The 20,164-nt window shown below is 50.7% G+C and overlaps 1 protein-coding gene across 1 annotated transcript in view; it reads right to left on the minus strand.

Moving 5' to 3' along the window:
• Positions 1 to 1,173: 1,173 nt before the first annotated feature.
• LOC133345290 (kinesin heavy chain-like) overlaps positions 1,174 to 20,164 on the minus strand; it is a 31,084-nt gene continuing 12,093 nt past the window's right edge. The window contains 16 exon segments of the mRNA XM_061555923.1: positions 1,174 to 3,120; positions 4,093 to 4,300; positions 6,034 to 6,123; positions 6,125 to 6,136; positions 7,134 to 7,205; positions 7,331 to 7,391; positions 7,549 to 7,650; positions 8,111 to 8,220; positions 8,367 to 8,443; positions 9,300 to 9,417; positions 10,646 to 10,834; positions 11,444 to 11,587; positions 13,670 to 13,876; positions 14,671 to 14,739; positions 17,875 to 18,077; positions 19,407 to 19,555. Coding sequence (XP_061411907.1) covers positions 2,960 to 3,120; positions 4,093 to 4,300; positions 6,034 to 6,123; positions 6,125 to 6,136; positions 7,134 to 7,205; positions 7,331 to 7,391; positions 7,549 to 7,650; positions 8,111 to 8,220; positions 8,367 to 8,443; positions 9,300 to 9,417; positions 10,646 to 10,834; positions 11,444 to 11,587; positions 13,670 to 13,876; positions 14,671 to 14,739; positions 17,875 to 18,077; positions 19,407 to 19,555 — 1,972 coding nt within the window. The 3' untranslated portion in view covers positions 1,174 to 2,959.

Here is a 20,164-nt window from a genome sequence, read left to right on the forward strand (position 1 = left end):
TTGCAGAGCTGTTCCTTGACCTGCTCACACGAGCATCACTCATCATCACTCGATCATGGTCCTAAACCAGTGGTGGACAATCCACATTCTTATGTCAGGAGCCGAGGGTTATCCATAAGGCAAATTCTATTTCCGTCTATACCGTTGTTGTAGCAGCTATAATCTTCAATGCACACATTTCTCGACTTGCTGTGAATTGTAAAGTTACACGTGCAAATCGAAAACATCCTCAAACAGTCTAAAAGTTCAATGATTACATGTTCACTCATTTGCATTCTGGAGGCGAAGTGCTTCATCTTGCTCGATTCCCTCCTGTGTTGAATGGCGACCGACTGCGCGACAAACCGTTACACAAACGCCGAGCATGCGAAGAACAAATGCGTTTGGTTGCAGAGGAAGACTCAGTTTATACACACAGCCGTCTGTGACTAATGCGTGCGTGGGGGCGACATTCGAACCCGCAAAGTTGAAGCGTTAAAACGCTTCCAGGAAAGCAACCTCCGTCGGCACAACGCGGTCCGAGATGACGGCATGCGGATCAAATTGTATCCATTCGAATAAAACGACAGATAAAAGTTGTTATTTTTGTTTTATTACCTAAAGTGGCAAACAGGTAGTGATGTCCCTTGCGGTCCACTTCGCATTGCTCTCACGCACCCCGAGCAAAGCGACGCTGGGGCTGAGATAGGGGTTGCCACCTCAGAGTTAGCAACAACAACAACAACCACAAATGGACGCGTCAATCGAAAAAGAGTATCTTCACAAGAGAGGAAGAGGGGAGCACTACCCGTGCATCGTCGTGGGACGGCGTGTGTGTGTGTGTGTGCGACATTATGCACCTGACAAAAACACATTCCTGCAGAGGGAGCTGGTAGGAACGTTGGGTTGCTCGGTCAATGGCCAGGGTCAACGGTGGCGTGGTTTATTCCGCAAATATGCCCGACTGTGAGGGCGGGCACAAACCGGCGTGAGTAGGTTAAACGTTGAGTTTTATAAGGGCACCACGGGGTGACCAGCCCCTCCCCACCCCCTTCCCACCCCCCACCCAGCCCCACCCTTCCCACCCAGCCCCTCCCCAACCTCCCCACCTAGCCCCCCCCACCCAGCCCCTCCCCACCCTCCCCTCCCAGCCCAGCCCCTCCCTCCCCACCCAGCCCCTCCCTGCACGACGGACGGACACAATAATACCCTGTGGGCTGGTGTAACCAGGAGGTTCCTACCAGTATAACGCGATTGTTATTTAAGCTTTCTTGACTGCAGGAATCCATACTCTTTGGTTCTTTCGGCAAAGTCGCGTATGTTTAAAAATAAAATAAATCACGACGTTTCGGGCGCAACACAAGCGTACGTCAGCAGGTGGGAAAGCGTGGCCTGCTGCTGAAGCAGACTGTTTTAAGAACAGACGCTTGTGTTGCGCCCGAAACGTCGTGATTTATTTTATTTTATACCTACGTGACTTCACCGAAGGAACCAAAGAGTAGTGATTGTTATTGTCGCGGGACCACTTAAGAGATTTTTTTTTTCCCCAGGAGGGCTTCCTTAAAGAATTCAAAAGAACGGGGCGATCCTGGGCAACCCCAGGCTGGTCCAGACTCCGGCAGGTGAATGTGTAGGGCAGCCTTGCCATGGCGGTGCAGGAATGGGCACGGGGTTTTTTTGGGGGACTGCTTCCGATCCGCTTCGAGTTCGGCGGGAACAGATTTTATTGGTAGCTGAGAATAAATGCGAGGGCTGTGAATGCTCAAAAACAATTGCTCGTGGCGGGAAGCCGTTAAAGTATCTCATTACGGCATTAGCCGCGGCGGCAGTATGTGTTGGCCTGTAAACACACTGCGTGACAGTCGGGATGGTGGAATTAATTCTCAAATTCAGATAGGTGTGGCGATACTAACGGTGCACTAGTGATGCCACGCGTCACAGGTTACAATAATGTACAGTCCTGCAGGAACAAAGTCTAGATTATATTACATTTTAGGTTACATTTTTCTCAAATATCACCGATATATATTCAATCTAAATGCATAGTAATTTCAATTGTACAGTAATTTCTTATCTTGCAAATGTATTGATTCATGTTTAACTATGCTTCATCGAACACTGATTTTTGTCACGTGTGTTTTTGCTGAATTTCGCACAATGCACGTTTTGTAATACCCTCCGCTTGATTCTTTAACAATAAACATTATTTGGTGATGCTGCTGCTGTGGGGGCAGTGGCGGAGAAGCACAAACAACAACAATCAATGCATTCGTCAATAAGAGTGTGTTTAAAAATATATAATTGGAGACGTTACGACCATGGTTCTGATTCACTCACTTAAATCGTTTAACGTGCTATTTTTTTTATTTTAAGGTGGTGTTATTGATGGACGTGTTGAGATTTTCTGGTTCTATATAAAGTCGATTAATAGTAAATCTGACCCACCCCATATCCCACACTGACGCTTGATTTATGAAAACAAATCATTCCCAACCAATTTCCCCAGAATGTATTTTTAGCAATGGAAACATAAAACGACATAATTCTAGCAATAAGTTAACTAACGTCACAAACACATTTTCATCCATTCTGTCTATCCGCTTGCTCGACAAAGGCTTTACCGCGCCTTGTCGGTCATTGGGGTTGTTTGGCCATACTTCACCTACGCTGGTCCTTGGAAGTTGATGCAGGGGCGGGCACGATGATGCCGTGCGACCAATTCAGGCATCATTCGCCACCGACGTCAACCGTGACCGGAAATCAACCTCAGGTTGCCAGGTTCGCAGCGCGGCGCACTTACACCTACACCACCACCGCCACCACTCTCCACCCCACGTAGCGTCAAGATTTTAATCACAGGGCAACCGCCGAGCACACGACGAAAACCAGCGCGGTGCTAATCTTCACCGACAGAGGCGTCGTTAGTGGAAAGCCGGAGAGCGGTGGGTGTTCCCCGAGTTCAGAGCGGGGTCAAGCCGGGTCACTCGCTGGCCTTTCTGGACATGGTGGGGGCCACCGCCTCGTTCTCGATGGACACGCTGGCGGAACGCTGAGCCGCGGGAAACACCTCTCCCTCCCCCAGGATGGTCTTCATGTAGGACGGGGACGTGATTTGCTGCTGTCCGGCACGGATTGGCTTCACTGCAAGCACAGAGAGAAATTCGGGGAAGCACCGTTACGGCCACAAAGACGACGGCGGTGATGGGCTTAGCGAGTCATTGAATTGTCGCCGGCGTGTCCGGGAGAAAATTCCTGCAGCTTTCTCATTGCCCATCCAATGATCTATCTTTCAAATCTTCAGATAAGGGGATGTTTTGCATGAGCATTTGCAACAATGCTCATCTCGACTGGTGGCCAATCCGCTGTTGGATGAGGGCCTCCCCATGCCGTGTCGGTCGTGGGGGCTTTTTCTGAACATACTTCACCACAAGGGACAGTGCGGTTCGGTTTCCCCACCGCAACCAAAGGTAAAGGTGCAGCCCTGCAATGTATTGCTCGTGCCACTGGTGGAGGAAGGGCCTCGATTTGAGGACGCTCAGTAAAACCCCCTCGAGATGGATATTGGGCCTACTCTTCCACGCCGGGCAGACGTCTCGAAAAAGAGTTGGGAAAAAAGTACAGGACAAAGATCCCCCGTACAGCATCAACAGACTGTTGGGGCAAGTACTGTTAGCGAGCACCTGTGAAGGTCGGCACGTCCGGCCGCCTTTGTCTCACCAGTGGCTGTATTTACATATCGCTGAGTCGACCTAGGGGAGGCCCAGGACCGGTTCAGACAATCGTCACTGGTCTTGGCCGTGAGTGGGAATTGAACTCAGGTCGCCAGGTTTGTAGCGCAACTCACTAACCGCTACACTGACGCTCCTCCCTTCTACGTACACACACAGCATACGTACGCACACACACACAACATACGTACACACACACAACATATGTACACACACAACATATGTACACACACAACATACGTACGCACACACAGCATACGTACACACACACGCACAAACATACGTACACACACACACACAACATACGTACACACACACACCACAAACATACGTACACACACACGCGCGCAAACAACGCCAAAGAAGGGGGGCGGCACCGCCGTACCGATGTGGCCTCGCTGTGCGCCGCCGCGCTTGCGCACGGCCTCCTTGATGCGCTCCACCTCGTGCTGGTACTGCCGCCGCTGCTTGGCGGCGCCCTCCTTGGCTTCGTGCAGCGCCGCTTCCAGGTCCTTGACGCGCTGCGCCGTGCTCCGCAGGCGCTTCTCCAGCTTGGGCAGCTCGCAGCGCAGGTCGGCGTTGTCGCGCACCAGCTGCGCCGCGCGGAGGGGCAGGCAGGCGGCGAAGGTTCGCGGAGACCCGCGGCCCCAACTCCCTCCCCTCCCCCCGTACGGTGCGCTGTTGCGTGGTTTTCCGGGACCGGTGAAGTGAACGGCACCTCGGCTGCGCCGCCGATCACGGCGTTCCCTCGTTGTTTCGCGCCAAGAGATACGCTCCGGGAGGTGCGAATGATATTGGCCTACGAACACCGCGATCTTTACATATTCTTGGTTCTTTTGGTAAAGTCACGTAGAATGGAAATAATAAAATAATAAAAATAAAACAAAATAAATAATTCTCACGACGTTTCAGCCACAACGCAAGCAGCCGTCCTCAGGTGAAGAACAGGTGTGTCACTCAAATCTCTGTCTTCTCGACAGACCTGTTCTTCACCTGAGGACGGCTGCTTGCGTTGTGGCCGAAACGTTGTGATAATTATTTAATTATGTTTGATTTTTTATTATTTTATTATTTCCATTCTACGTGACTTTACCGAAAGAACCAAGAAGATGAATCCCTGCAGTCACGAAAGCTTTAAATCGAAATTTATCTTTACATAATCAAGGTTTTTGGGTTTGATCGCGTAAGTTTGGATGCGTCATAACCCTCCACACACTTGACACAGCCAGCAAGGTTCGTCACGTAAACAACGACGCCAATTAGTTACTACTTCAGCCCGACCGGTACATTTACTCTCCAACAAACCGGTGGGCTGAAGAAGTAACTAATAGGTGCGTTGTTTACGTGACAAACCTTGCAGGCCGTGTCGGGTGGTGGAGGGTTACGACACATTTATACTTACACGATCTAACCCAAAAAACTTTATTACGAATAATATTGATCATGAAAGCCTACGTGTTAAACACCGAATTTTTTAAACACATTACCTTAATTGAATACGTAAATAAGCTATTACAAAAATTTAAATTGTCAGAACACAAAAATAAAAAATTTGTAATAAAAAATATTGAAGTATTAAATAATAGTTTATAAATGAATTTACCGTATCTCACCACTTCATCTCTCATCACTTTCTCGCATCACATTCCCTCTCATCACTTTATCTCATCACGTTCTCTCTCTCTCGATGCAGTCGTGCAGAGTTCAAGATGCGATTCGCGCATAGTCAAAAATCGCGGACAGCAAGATCGTGACAAACGAGGGAATGAATACCACGAAACGCTCATTTTCTCGACCTCAACGGGAGATACACCGATTAGGACGCTGTGCGGCCATGATCGCAAATGAATTCGTCGAGTGGGGCATCCACGAAGGAGCTCGTCAATCGCGGCCTCGTCATCCGGCTCTTTGTTTGCGGACGACAACGGACACAGCTCTCCCCATCCGCACCTAGTTTACACAACAAAGGCTCATTCCTAACAGCGTGCTTCAGCCGCACCGAACCTCACAATAATAATATTCAGGGCCTACCTTGGCTCCTCCCACCCTCAACCAGTATATATACAAGGAGTGTTTTCTTGGAATTTCTCTCACTTGATACAGCTATCGTGCTGTGACGGTTCCACCTGAAGACGGAAGCTTGTGTTGCCTCCGAAATGTCGTGATTTAGATTTTATTTTACTTTTATTAATTAAAATTTTTTACCTACGTGACTGTACCGAAAAAAAACCTAAGAATACAGCTCTCCCCGGTGGCTGCCGCAGTTTGGTTGGCGGCGAGCGCCGGGTCAGGTGCCGTGCCGGGTCGGTCCTGGCGCCCCTCTCACCTGCTTGTGCACCTGATGCAGCTGCTCCACGTTTTTCTCGAGGAACGCGATCCTGTGCTTCTGCGCGATGCTCCCCCCGGCGTCCTCGTCAGGCGTCTGAATTCTGCGAAAAAGGTGAGTGTCACGAGGGTCAAGATGTGCGCGGTGAGCAAACGAGAAAATTACTTCTAATAAAACTTAAACGATTTTATTTTATTTTACCAGGTAAGGCCCACTGAGCTGTGTAGCTCTTTTTCAGAAGCGACCTGGCCACAAATTATAGCTCAACGAAGTGGCTTATCATCATGTGGACATTTATAGCAGCCAAATACTCTGAAGGCGTGTTGATTCTAAATGCGGAAGGAAAAACCGGAGGATCCGGAGAAAAATCAACGTCACCACGGGGAGAGAGACACGCAAACTCCAAGTATACAGGCTTCAGGGTCAGGGTTAAACCCATGCGCTCTTGTATACCAGGCGAGGCACCAAAGCTATCCGCCCGTGATTTCTGGTTGTGCCCAGTGCCGGATTATCCGAGTAGCAAAAGTAGCTATACATGCCCAGCACCAAATGTTTCAAGCTAATCAATTCCAGTTCAGTGATTCTGCACTTGCTTTATTACTATACTACTATACCAGCCTTCAACTTTTATGAACGACTGAATGTTTAAGGTTAGTGATTTGTAATATATCTAAAATGAAAAATACAATAGCTTTACTGTGCAAGTAAAAAATTTGTGTTATAATATTTTCGTGATTCTTTTTATTTAGGGCCCCCTTTATAACATATGCTACAGGCCCCGCACTAGCTTAATCCGGCAATGGCCGTGCCGCTTTGTGTAGCTCGGAATAACGTCCGACGGTTCGCTCCCGCGCGCCGGGAGCTTCTCCAGGCACTGGCCTGGAAGCTCGTGCACGGCACAAACCGCAGGTAACAGCCGTGGAAAAGCCACGCGGCCGTGTCACATCCGTACACGTCCTTCGAAAATAAACCAGCCATCAGACACGGCAAGGGAAATGTTAGTGTCGACTGTCGACCACTCAAGGCTTTGTTCAGCACCCTTTGTATGTGCGCTGCACTTTCCCCCGCGATTGTTTTGTCGAGCGTGTGGCGTTCGTTACCCGTTTGAGTTTTGCCGACAGGTCTGAAACGAGCATCTTCCTTAAGCTGTGCAAAGTCTTCAGTTCTTTGGCCTGGAGGAGACAACGCAAAAACCATTACTCTCAACCGTATCGAGCGTCATTTGCACCCCAAAATGTATCACCATAAATGAAGCTTGCCAAAGACAAATATGGCACGGTATCCAACAGCCACTTACCACCGATTCTTCCAATCCTTTGAGCTCCTGCTTGGCCTGCTCACGACCTTCATTAATGACACTGCCATAACGTACACGGCAGAGAATAAAAACAACAACAACAACAACAACAAAAAGAAGCAACTTTTCACTTGAGTTAAGCAAGACAAAAGTGAAAATCCGAAGGAGTGCGAGCCGACGAGATCAATACTGGGTGTATCTCAGCGGCGACCGCTCACACAAGCTTGTTGAGTTTCTGGCTCTTTTCCTCCTCCTCGACCTTCAGCTTCTGGTAATCAGCACGCAGCGTGTCCTGCTCGAGCGTGTGGCACCGGTTCGCGCTGCGAGAGCAGAGAATGAACATCCGTCAGGGGATTTCCTTGGGCAGTAAAGAAACAACGAGAGAGCATTCGTCTTTCTAATGAGGTTTCTTGTTTTGACAAAAGCACGGTTGCTTCGTGAGACACGCACAACATTGGCAAACAATGCACTTTTAACATTCAACTCAAATCGTGACAACATCTGAGGGCGCATCGTGCGGCGCGTTCAGATGCGCTTCTGCGGCCGTCTGGAACGCTCTCCCCTTCCGATATTGGGAAGCCACTGGAGCTAGTGCACTTTTAAATCATTTAGATTGAAAACGAATTTCTTCAGAACTGCTTTTGTCCTTTCCCCCGTGCCTCCGATTAGCACGGTTGGCTACGTACGGTGAGAAATAAATTCAAGACACACACGCATACAAGGCGACGTGCACACAAACACTCGTGTGCGTGGGGGGGGGGAAGGGAAGGAGCCGCTTACTCCTGGAGGCGGTCGATGAGTTTCTGCTTCTCCTCGTTCTCATCGCGCAGGCGCGACAGCTGCTTCTGGTGCTTCTCCCTGTGCAAGGTCATCTGCTGCTCCAGTGCTTTCTGCGGGTGGGGGGTGGAGGGGGGTTACGGCGGTGCGAAGAGCCGGTCAGCGGGAGCGGCCACACGGCAGCGGCGGGCTCGGGCGCGAGAGAGCGACCTCCGTCTTGACCAGCGCGGGGGGGTGGGGGGGGTGGTTACACACGCACCTGCATGTTCGTGGAGTCCTGAAGCATGTCCTGGTGCTCCTTTTCCTTGTCCTTGAAAGCCGTCTCTTTCATTTGCTCTGCCGTCGAATGAAAAAAGGAAACGAGCGATAAAAACCACGGCGGTCACATCGTCAGCGGCAACGGTGAGGCTCCCTGAAGGAGACGCTCAAAGATGAATTACGAGATGGCGATGATTCGTTCTCACTCGAAGCCATCTGCAGTCCTGTTAAGCCACTCAGGGTTGTCTCAACAACATATATTGTATTCTACTGAGGACCCTCACAACTAAGTCTTACAGACCGTGTTGGCCAGAGCCGCTGACAAGGACGTTTTATGGCCGATGTTCAATGCCAGATACTTATTTAACGCCGAGATGACCGAGGACAGGCCCAGGATAGGTTCAGGTAGCACATGCCACCAATACTGCACATACTGGACATCTTTGAAAAAAGAGCTCATCAGATTCCTCCAGTAGAAATAAATATTCTGATTCTGATCTGACGTGGTCAAGAATGGGCTCCTGGGTCACTGGGACTCTAGCAAGGACCACAGAACCGCCATTCCTCAAAAGATTTGGCCCGAATATCACAATTGAGGTCAGAACTTTCCACGCTAGACAGACCAATACCACGGCCAGTGCACTGCGGCCACTCGCGGTGGCCAATGATGCTCATCACAGTGGGCGATTATATTCTTGTGCACGCTGACAGGAGTGTGGTGTGCTAGCCGCGACAAGACGGCTTCAGGAGAGAGTTGTGTAAGTGTTGCTATTCATCCTCTAATCGAAGGAGCGCAGACCAGAGTGGTTTACTCTGGGTGGGAGACAGTGGCCTTCTCGTGGCCCACCTGTTAACCTGTTTCCATATTGCCTCAAACGCAACCAATACCGTTAATATGAACCCGGATAGTGGGGGCGATGACCATCGGGCTCACCCTGACTGCTGATGTTGGCAAGGTCCTCGTTCAGGCTGTCGACCGTCTCCTCCAGCAGCCTCTTCTTCTGCTCCACCGTCTGGACGTAGTCGCTCATCGACTTGATCTTGGCCTCGTGCTGCAGCGATACGTCCCGACAGAGTGAACACGCGTGGACCAAGCGGGGGCGTTGGCAACTGTAATAATCAACAACGTCAACAACAACAACAAAAACGACACACAGGCTCACTGCGCTCTCCCGCAAAGCATTGTGGGTAGCGGTGTACATCACGTGGTTTCAGTACATCAAGGGGGATGAGTTTAAACGAGCAAACTCTGAACCGGTTTCAACGTTATCGAGCTCATCAGCAGAGTCGGGCTTGTTAAACACATTACTGCTGGTTGCACAGATGTTCCTGGCAATAGGCCTTCATATAAAAAATATGCATCTCATAAACCTTAATTATATTAGAGTCGATATAACGGAAGAATACAAATACGTTAAGAGCACGTTGTAAATGTCAATTGTGAAATTAACTCTTGGCAAAATAACCATCTCTTATCCATTATGTATGAACGTCAATTACACTGTCACTCTGCCTTGCCCATCAGTGTGATTATCTGCTAACTCCTTACCTCACCCTCATCACAATAATTTGGCACCTTCGCTGGAATTGTATCGATCCATTTCATCAATGCATTAAGTCTCATTACGGTTGCCAATTCGAACGCCATTACGCATTCGTTTACGCAAATATAGAGGCGCAGCCCTGCAATGTCTCACTGACGCCACTGCTGGCAGAAGGCCCTCCCCCTGAGTGAGCGCTAGACAGCCTCCTCTAGAGGCTATTTGGTCTACTCTTCCGTGCTGGTCAGACATCTGGGAGGAGGTTTGAGTGCCCTGATCTTACTCCAGATACCACCAGGTGGACAGAAGCGTGCGGATTTAAGAAATCTGCACAATCAATCGGCCATCTCTCATATGTATGTATATGCACGTTGAACTTCTTTCGCACCATACGTAGCCAACCGTGCCAATCGGAGGTGCGGGGGAAGGACGACAAACTGAACACAAAAAGCAGTTCTAAAGAAACGAGTTTTCAATCTGGATGATGATTAAAAAGTGCATAGCTCCAGTGGCTTCCTAATATCGAAAGGAAGAACGTTCCAGACGGCCGCAGAAGCGCATCTGAAAGGGTGGCGATGCACTGACCATCAGCGGGCAAAGTATGGTCAAATAACCGCCACGACCCGAGACGTTCCAGCTAGCCGGAACGTGCGGCGTGTGTGCGTGTGTGCGTGTGTGCGTGTGTGTGCGTGTGTGCGTGGGCACGCGCGCACATGGTGGTGCACGGGAGAAGCCGAACCTGGGACACCAGCAGCTGACACCGTGCGAGCTCCTGCCGGCTCTCCTCTGCCCTGCGGCCGCTCTCACTCTGGGCGCTTTCCATCTGCTGGCAGCGCTTGGCCAGCGCCGTCACCTCGGCCTTCACCTTGCCGGCATAGAGGCGCGCCGCCGCCACGTCCTCGTCGCCGCCCGCGCTCGGATCGGCGACCTGGGACGGGGGGGAGGGTAACGGGGGGGGGGGGGGGAACGCAACGTCGCCGCCGGCAGAGAGAATTCTCCGGCACGGTCGCGTCGCTTCTCGCCGACCCGCGCAGGGCGTTTCGATCGCAAGCTCCTGCGCCGACCGTTTGCCAACGAGGCCGGGATCAGTCGATGGCGTTCGCTGCCCGCGCGTCCAGATGAAGAATGAAAATAGATCAACACGGCTCTCTGCTCAAATGAGCAGTGGGGCAATATTCCGCTCCATTGTGTGTTGCCGGCCGCGCTTAATCGGAGGTGTGGGGGAAAGGGCAAAAGACTAAACACCAAAAAGCAGTTCCAAAGAAGTTTGTTGTTTCAACCTAGACGATTTAAAAGTGCACAGCTCAAGCGGCTTCCTAATATCGGAAGGAGGAGCCTGGTGACCATGAGCAAGCGGTGGAAACTCCACACTCCCGCGGCACGGCTCAGCGCCTCCAAAGGGCGTTCGCCGTCGTCTTCGTGACAACGCGGTAACGGATTTTTCCGTCCCCCCCGGGAGAGAGCATCGGAACTGCGCGCTCAAGCTGCACTGACGAAACTGCCGTTGGTGGGGGTTCAAGCGTATGCGCCAGGGCACCTTGAGTTCGCTGCTGCCGACGGCAACGCCGATTTCCCCGAGGTCTTTGACGAGGGCGGCCATCACGTCGCCGACGCGCCTCTTCTGCTGCACGTTCACGTCCTGGAGGTGCCGGAACTCCTCTTCTCGCGTCGCCAGCTTGATCTGAACGAGTGAAACGAACGCGTCTTGGACGTCGTCACACGCCGACACGCTTACGAATGCAGAGGACTGCTGCGTTACGACCACTGTTATAAAACAATCGTCTGTCCAGTATATCGATATTCGTTTGTAGTATGGGTCAGTCTGCATGTGTCCAGTTCATCAGCAGAAATCACAAAGTGACCACTGGAAGGATATGGCAATGAAAATGAATGACCTCAGACCTTCAAGGAATAAATATGTCTCTATTAGAACCGACAGGGTTCATCCCATTCCAAGGATCACAACAAAGGCCCTTAGTAGCCCTTCGCACCGATATTCTACGCAAAGGGACCTCATGAGTAACTTGGTTCCCATTGCAGCTGCCTTCACCCATCCTGCGAAGGGGTTCTTATCGGTCCAATGAACGGCAATGGGCGACGTGATCCGACAGGTGACGCCATGGCTCTCCGAGGGCATCTTTTGCGTCCCACTCACGCGGAAATGAACGTCGGACGACACGCGGCACAAAACCCGCAAACCACATCGGAGCAACCACGCGGCACAACCGGGGACTTCCACGCAGCAGCAGGGATGGACAAACACCCCAGGGTGAGTCTGGGATGAGTGAACAGCAGGGTGAGTCTGAGATGGGTGAACACCAGGGTGAGTCTGGGGTGGGTGAACAGCAGGGTGAGTGTGAGATGGGTGAACATCCCAGGGTGAGTCTGGGGTGGGTGAACAGCAGGGTGAGTCTGAGATGGGTGAACACCAGGGTGAGTCTGGGGTGGGTGAACAGCAGGGTGAGTGTGAGATGGGTGAACATCCCAGGGTGAGTCTGGGGTGGGTGAACAGCAGGGTGAGTCTGAGATGGGTGAACACCAGGGTGAGTCTGGGGTGGGTGAACAGCAGGGTGAGTGTGAGATGGGTGAACATCCCAGGGTGAGTCTGGGGTGGGTGAACAGCAGGGTGAGTCTGAGATGGGTGAACACCAGGGTGAGTCTGGGGTGGGTGAACAGCAGGGTGAGTGTGAGATGGGTGAACATCCCAGGGTGAGTCTGGGGTGGGTGAACAGCAGGGTGAGTCTGAGATGGGTGAACACCAGGGTGAGTCTGGGGTGGGTGAACAGCAGGGTGAGTGTGAGATGGGTGAACATCCCAGGGTGAGTCTGGGGTGGGTGAGCAGCAGGGTGAGTCTGAGATGGGTGAACACCAGGGTGAGTCTGGGGTGGGTGAACAGCAGGGTGAGTGTGAGATGGGTGAACATCCCAGGGTGAGTCTGGGGTGGGTGAACAGCAGGGTGAGTCTGAGATGGGTGAACACCAGGGTGAGTCTGGGGTGGGTGAACAGCAGGGTGAGTCTGAGATGGGTGAACATCCCAGGGTGAGTCTGGGGTGGGTGAACACCAGGGTGAGTCTGGGGTGGGTGAACACCAGGGTGAGTCTGGGGTGGGTGAACAGCAGGGTGAGTCTGAGATGGGTGAACACCAGGGTGAGTCTGGGGTGGGTGAACAGCAGGGTGAGTGTGGGATGGGTGAACATCCCAGGGTGAGTCTGGGGTGGGTGAACACCAGGGTGAGTCTGGGGTGGGTGAACACCAGGGTGAGTCTGGGGTGGGTGAACAGCAGGGTGAGTCTGGGGTGGGTGAACACCAGGGTGAGTCTGGGGTGGGTGAACAGCAGGGTGAGTCTGGGGTGGGTGAACAGCGGGGTGAGTCTGGGGTGGGTGAACATCAGGGTGAGTCTGGGGTGGGTGAACAGCAGGGTGAGTCTGGGGTGGGTGAACACCAGGGTGAGTCTGGGGTGGGTGAACAGCGGGGTGAGTCTGGGGTGGGTGAACACCAGGGTGAGTCTGGGGTGGGTGAACAGCAGGGTGAGTCTGGGGTGGGTGAACAGCAGGGTGAGTCTGGGATGGGTGAACACCAGGGTGAGTCTGGGGTGGGTGAACACCAGGGTGAGTCTGGGGTGGGTGAACACCAGGGTGAGTCTGGGGTGGGTGAACACCAGGGTGAGTCTGGGATGGATGAACAACAGGGTGAGTCTGGGATGGATGAACACCAGGGTGAGTCTGGGATCGATGGACACCAGGGGGTGCGACAGGAGCCATACCGCCTGCTCCTGCACATCCTTGCTCAGCGCCTCGAACAAGGAGGTCTTCTCCTCGGCCTCCTGATTCTTCTGGTCGTAATTGAGGGCGAGCTCCTCCAAGGCCTGCAGCACCTCCTTCACCTCCTCCTTGGCCGCCTTGTTGTCGCTCTGAAGGCGCAGGAGCTCCTCCTGCCCGAGGCTCTGCTCTCGGTTCGACGCTATCAGGAGCTGACGGGTAGAAGCGGGGTTGGCGGTCGACACGGTACGGCGCACACACCGTCAGTCGTGCAAGTTCGAGAAGATCCCCACCACCACCACCACCATTATCATCATCATCATTAACCCCACCGTACACCAGACGTTAAGTGGAGCTGGGCCCGTCCGTTTATTTACGTAGTCCATAGCCTCACTGATTATCGGTTCAATTTCTTGACTACATTGAACATAATTAGAAAATAATCTCACAGTGGGGGGAAGGGGAGGGGGTGTTTTCTATCTTCAGGAGGAAGGGTGTTAGGGCAGCCGCTACTTTGAAGGTGCCTGAGCAAATTCGAGCACGAAAAATGATTCGATTGCAGATGTTGCGTGGATCGATCGACTGAACCTATGAAGTGGTCCCAGCCCGAGTCGTGAGTATGTCTCTTGGTGGCCCTACAGCCGAGTGGTGGATACCTCAACATTCTTACGGTGGCGGCCATGGGACAATCACCCCATTGGCATCACACGAAATAGTACGTATTTTATGGCCCCTGCAGAGTTGATGGGCCAAGTCAAACTCCCATTGAGATGAATTAATGCATGACTTTCCGGCTGCGAATGAAGCAATCTGACCACATTACCACCCAATCCGGTTATGTATTATTATACATTGCTATGTTATAATTACCATTATCCATGGGTGGTTAAACATAATGGGGGGGGGGGGGGGGTACAAAAATAACAACAACAGTTTATTGGATTAAACAAAACTAAGTGAAAACACGGAATGGGTGCGCAGTGAAATCAATAACGAGAGAAAATACCTCCTCTTGCTCCTGCAATTTCTGCTTCAGCTTCTCCAGCGCCTGGCTCTGCTGATTGATCTCTTCGTCCTTCAAGAGAGCGCAAAACTCTGCGTAAGAGACTTAAACCGACAGGATCGAACAGAGCAAGCCACACGTTCAACACACCCGATCCATCACCGAATATACCAGCCCATTAGAAACACAAAAGTCACTCCACGCACACACCCCCATCCTGCACCCATCCTCCTTGGCTCCTCCCCCCTCCTCTTAGCCTATATAATAATAATGTCCCATCACAAATAACGCTCACTACAGTTATTTTGCTGTGCCTTTTTACACCCGATGAAGGAAGCTTGTGTTGCCTCCGAAACGTCGTGATTTATTATTTTATTTCTATTATTTGTATGAGTTGTTTTATTATTTATTTCTTTTTACCTACGTGACTTTACCAAAAAAACAAAAGTCACTTTCTCTCCTATCACCGGAGATGTGTCTCCGTAACTCCACGATTGGCCATTTCCTTTATAAATATCGCCATATGCTGCTACAGATCTACCCTACGACCTAAACACCGTTGATTCTGAAAGAGTGGAGGAAGGAGGCTCGCGCGACAATGACTCTGCACATACGGGCTCCGGTGTATTTTAGAACGCAGTTCAGAATCAGTATCTTTATTTTAGAGGCCGCAGGAGGAGTCCGACGAGCTACGAAGCTCTTCTTCGCAGACGTCCAGCCGGGGCACGGGGTCGAGTTGACCTGAGAGCACCGGGGGAGTTTTGTTCGAATTGCGTGGGTGAATCGGGGACCTTGGCGGCACCGATCGGGGCCCGGGTTGCATCCGGCGAAATGTCGCGGTACCCGAATTGTAAATGCTGTCGTGGGTTTACTCTCCAACACACACTCCGTGTGTTGCTGTACTCGTTCACGATTTTTTGCCACGTTTTGTTTACGTGACAAACCTCACTAATTGGCTGTGTCGGGTGGCGGCGGGTTTAACGACGCATTTGTATTTACGCGATCTAACCCAAACAAACCTCTATTACACTGATCAACAACAAAAAAAAAATTCTGGCCTGGTCTTTTGCAGCTGTTTTAGACTAATTTCAGGGTACTGATTCCAAATCTGATCTCAGATTTGCTCTATCACATCTCATTTTTATGCTATCGGCATACCCCATTTTCATTGATTTTACCCGAAATTAACTCTGTCACTTATGATTGCAAGTTGTTGCGAGTCAGTGACTGCTTTAGTGTTAAAATATGGTGCTGCATTTTTAGGATAGTGTGTTTATAATATCATTGTATGTAGATATCCACATTTATTTAATATGTTTCTTCTGCAGTTTTTATTGAAAATGCAATATTTGATATTTCAAAAACCTGATGTGATAGACAAAAACTGATGCCAGATTTGGAATTACCTTAAAACCGTTGGAATACCTTATGCCAGAAAAAGTGTGTTGACCAGTGTTATGGATGATATTTCTCGCGAAAGCCTACTACTAAATTTCGATTTAAAGCTTTCGTGACTGCATGTGAGAATTATTTTATTATGTTTTATTTTTATTAGAAGGGAAATAATAAAATAATAAAATAATATTCTTTTTTGGTAAGTCACGTAGAAGGGAAATAATAAAAAAAAAAAATTCCCTTCTACGTGACTTTACCGAAAGAACCAAGAAGAGCCTACTACTACTACGTGTTAAAATGGGGCCCTTTGTTTGGACAAACCCGTTGAGAGCTATGACACTGAAGGGCATGGTCAAAATTTGACAAATTCGATTGAAAGAGTCCTCACCAACTATGTACTTAATTTGGAAATGTAGAAATCGTCACCCCCCCACTCCCACTATGAAAACCTGGAAGAACCCCTCCTGAAAGAGACTCAGTGGGGCTTTCCAGGGGTAAACGAGCGTCATGTGAATAAAAATAATAAACAGATATGATACATGGGTGAGCAATGCCGATTTATCTCTGTGATTTGTTTTCTCCCCCTCGCTCCCTCCCTCTCCCTGCATCCCCCCTCCCCGTCCCCACCTCTTCCCCACGATACGGCTGTGAACTGATCGATCACGTTGTCATCCTCATAAAATTAAGTTCTTATAAAGTTTGGACTTTATCGAGTTACTTTGCTAGCTTAATGACCATAATAGACTTGATTTAACCGCCACATTAACCTCGTCGTTAACCTCCGTGCTGCCTGTACACGTCTCCACACTTTGAAGGCACATTGTACTTTGGCATTTTCAAACATGACCCAACACCCCTTTGCATCAGAGCTCACCAGCTGCCAATCAATTACAGCAAAACCTTGGGTTGCGAGCATAATTCGTTCCGGAAACGTGCTTGTAATCCAAAGCACTCGTATATCAAAGCACTCGTATATCAGTTGTGATCACGTGACGCTCGGCAGACAAAGCGTATACACGTACTACTCGTATTGCAAGACCTCGCTCGTTAATCAAATTAATATTTATTTAAAAAAATTGCTCGTCTTGCAAAACACTCGCAGACCAAGTTACTCGCAATCCAAGGTGTTACTGTACAGGTGCTGCTGTCGGTGGTTGAAATTCCACATTGCCATGGTTTGGGGGGGGGGGCTGGTCTCTCCGTAGGTACGACTGCTGCAGACTTCCCACAGAGTGATGGTCATTGTATTTACCGCAAAGGGGTGATAGCCCGCGTTGACCCCTGATCCACAAAGTGTCATCACAGGCCTCAATAGTCCAGAAGAAGGCTGCTCAGCTGAAATGCCGAGGTCGACCTTACCTCTCAAACTAAAAAAGAACACAACTGATTTTCTGTTCAAATGAGCGTTGAGGCATTGCTGCTAATCATCTTCCGTTCACAGCCCTGAGGCAGTGGTGGAATATTCCACAATCCCATGGCAGGGGCGAGTCTATCCATGGAACGACCCACTGTTGACTTCCCCACGAAGTGGTTCTCATTTCATGGGCCCCCTGAGGGATGATGGGCTGAGTCAACCCTCCTAGCAGAGCTCCACCTCGGAGCCTCCCCATTGCGAGCCGCCCGCCCGACATACGCCCAGACACACGGCGGGGTTGATTTTCCTCCCGCCGCGAAGGCCCCCCGTTTTAATCTCGACTTAACCCGTTATTCACTGCCTGTGTGTTAACGAAGCGGTGCATTTTCATTCCCGAGGCGGCGGCGGCGGCAACAGCAGCAGCAAAGCGATCCGAAGGCCCCCGATCCACCGCCCACCTTGTCGTCCAGCTGGCTGTAGAGCTTCGCGATCTCCTGCTTGCACTTCTGTGCCTCCTCGTCGGACACGGGCCTGCTGGTCAGGCCGAGGCCTGGGGAGGCCGGCACGGGCCCTGGAGGGGCCTGAAGGCTCTCGCTGACGAGGGCCTTCAGGCTCCTCCAGTCCTTCACGTCGAATCGCTCCGACTCGGGCACGGACTCGCCTGCCGAAACACAAACACACACGCACCCGCACCGCACCGATGGGTAACAAATCAAAGGAGCAGGGCGAAAGCGTCTCCCGCACATATCGGTCCCTCCGATGAGCACGGTTGGCTACGTACGGTGCGAAAGAAGTTCCAACTTACATACGCACATAAAAGTTTCAAGTCATTTAAAGTGTGAAAGTGCAGATTTTCGGCACCACACTGGCTTTAACGCAAGCAAAAATCTGAACCGGTTATTGACATGCAGTGTCTTGTCAGCAGAGTCAGGCTTAACTCGGGTTGCCACCCCTGAGGTACAAACACTGGGACAAAACCCAGACATTAAATGTTTAACGTTCCGGCAAGACGTACAGATGATCCCAGGACAAGGTGCCTCAACAGGAGGATGATCCTGGGAAGAAAAACTAAAACAGTGCAGTTACCAATTATCCTTGCTGAGGCACATAAACACCGGGGGACTCCGCGAGGGTCACGTGGGAGGTGGGGAGTTGAACCTGGAGAAACTTCTGCCACCGGAAGACAATAACAGAGGAATCTACTTCTGGAGGCTATTTTCTAATTAAACGATTCTACGCGTACATATTTACATTATTATGAATTCATTCAATATCTGCCGACTCTTCCAGGAGATCCCCCTATGAAGTTCTGAACGTCGGAGGCAAATAATCCAGGGGACAGGCAGGGCACCAGACTGTGCACAACGCTGACCTCATATATAACGACACGCAGAGACATAACTGAACCGCTGACTTCATTGACTCTGCCGTGAGATGTAAATGTACACACAGTTCACCAACGTCTCATCGCGTTCTCCACGAATAGGGGCAAACTGTAACGGTTTTGGGCAGTGGCACTTCTTAACAAATTGGAGATGGGATATTTTAGCTTCAAACCGGAGGGATTGTTCACAGTGTCGTGCCGTGAAAATTCTCGGAAACGTAGGCAGTTACACGCATTGTACGAGGATAACGTTTTCCACGAGCAGACGCCGGGATGCATACAAAGCAATGCGCGCATCATTCTTCGGAGCGGAGAGCATAAAAAAAGCCATTACGCAAATTGTTAGCCCATCATAGACGTTACACATTCTGCCGCTGATTAGCACGACCAACCAACGCTGCCGCAAATCATGGCGCGATGTTCACGAAAGCGTTCACTGCCGAGCGCGCCGCTTGCTGCCGTTTGAAGACGCGAGCGCGCGAGTCCGGGAGGGCGCGTGGCTGCGCAAGGAAACAAAAAAATCCAAACCCTCCACCCCCCCCGTTACCACCGCCCCCCTTCCCCCCGTGAGACTCCCGAAGAAGGAGCCGTGGAGGAGCAGCGGACCTGAGCGCCAGCGTTTGAGCTCCATCTCCAGGCGGTGCAGCAACGCCCGCAGCGTCTTGTTCTTCTCCTTCTCTTTCTCGTACTTCTTCCTCCACTCGTCGGCCGTCAGCTCCATGTTGATGGTCACCGTGTTCTTGATCGTCTTCGCCCTGGAGGAAGTAACGGCACGCGCCGTTTATTTTTTTACATTTTTTAAATGGAACGTTTTACAGAAACGGAACAACCGCGCCATGTCCAATGCACGTTTCGTGAACCCTTGTATAGCAAGCGAGGGAAAGCTACCGCAGTGTGCCGGTTAGCGCACTGGACTTGCGATCCAGAGAAATCAACGGTTGGATTCCATCTTCTTGGTTCTTTCGGTAAAGTCACGTAGAAGGGAAGTAATAAAATAATGAAAATAAAACACAATAAAATAATTCTCACGACGTTTCGGCTACTTCCCTTCTACGTGACTTTACCGAAAGAACCAAGCAGATGAATCCCTGCAGTCACGAAAGCTTTAAATCGAAATGGATTCCATCTCTCGGCGTGGCATTTGAAACAAAGCTTCTTAAATAACCCCCGTCCCCAGACACCTCCCTCCACCTCTGTCCACTCAGCAGTATCCATAGGTCACCCTCACCTGGTTAAGGAAACAAACTCGACTTGACCTCTTACAATACTTCTGGCCAGAGCTCCCTCCCGTTGGAGGCCCTTCTGCCAGCAGTGGCATGAGCGAAACATTTGCGGTTTTTTTTTTTATCGTGAAGTACAACTTT

The sequence above is a fragment of the Lethenteron reissneri genome, chromosome 21 (genome assembly GCF_015708825.2).
Source record: "Lethenteron reissneri isolate LAM-NWPU_2019-01 chromosome 21, ASM1570882v1, whole genome shotgun sequence".
NCBI lineage: Eukaryota > Metazoa > Chordata > Hyperoartia > Petromyzontiformes > Petromyzontidae > Lethenteron > Lethenteron reissneri.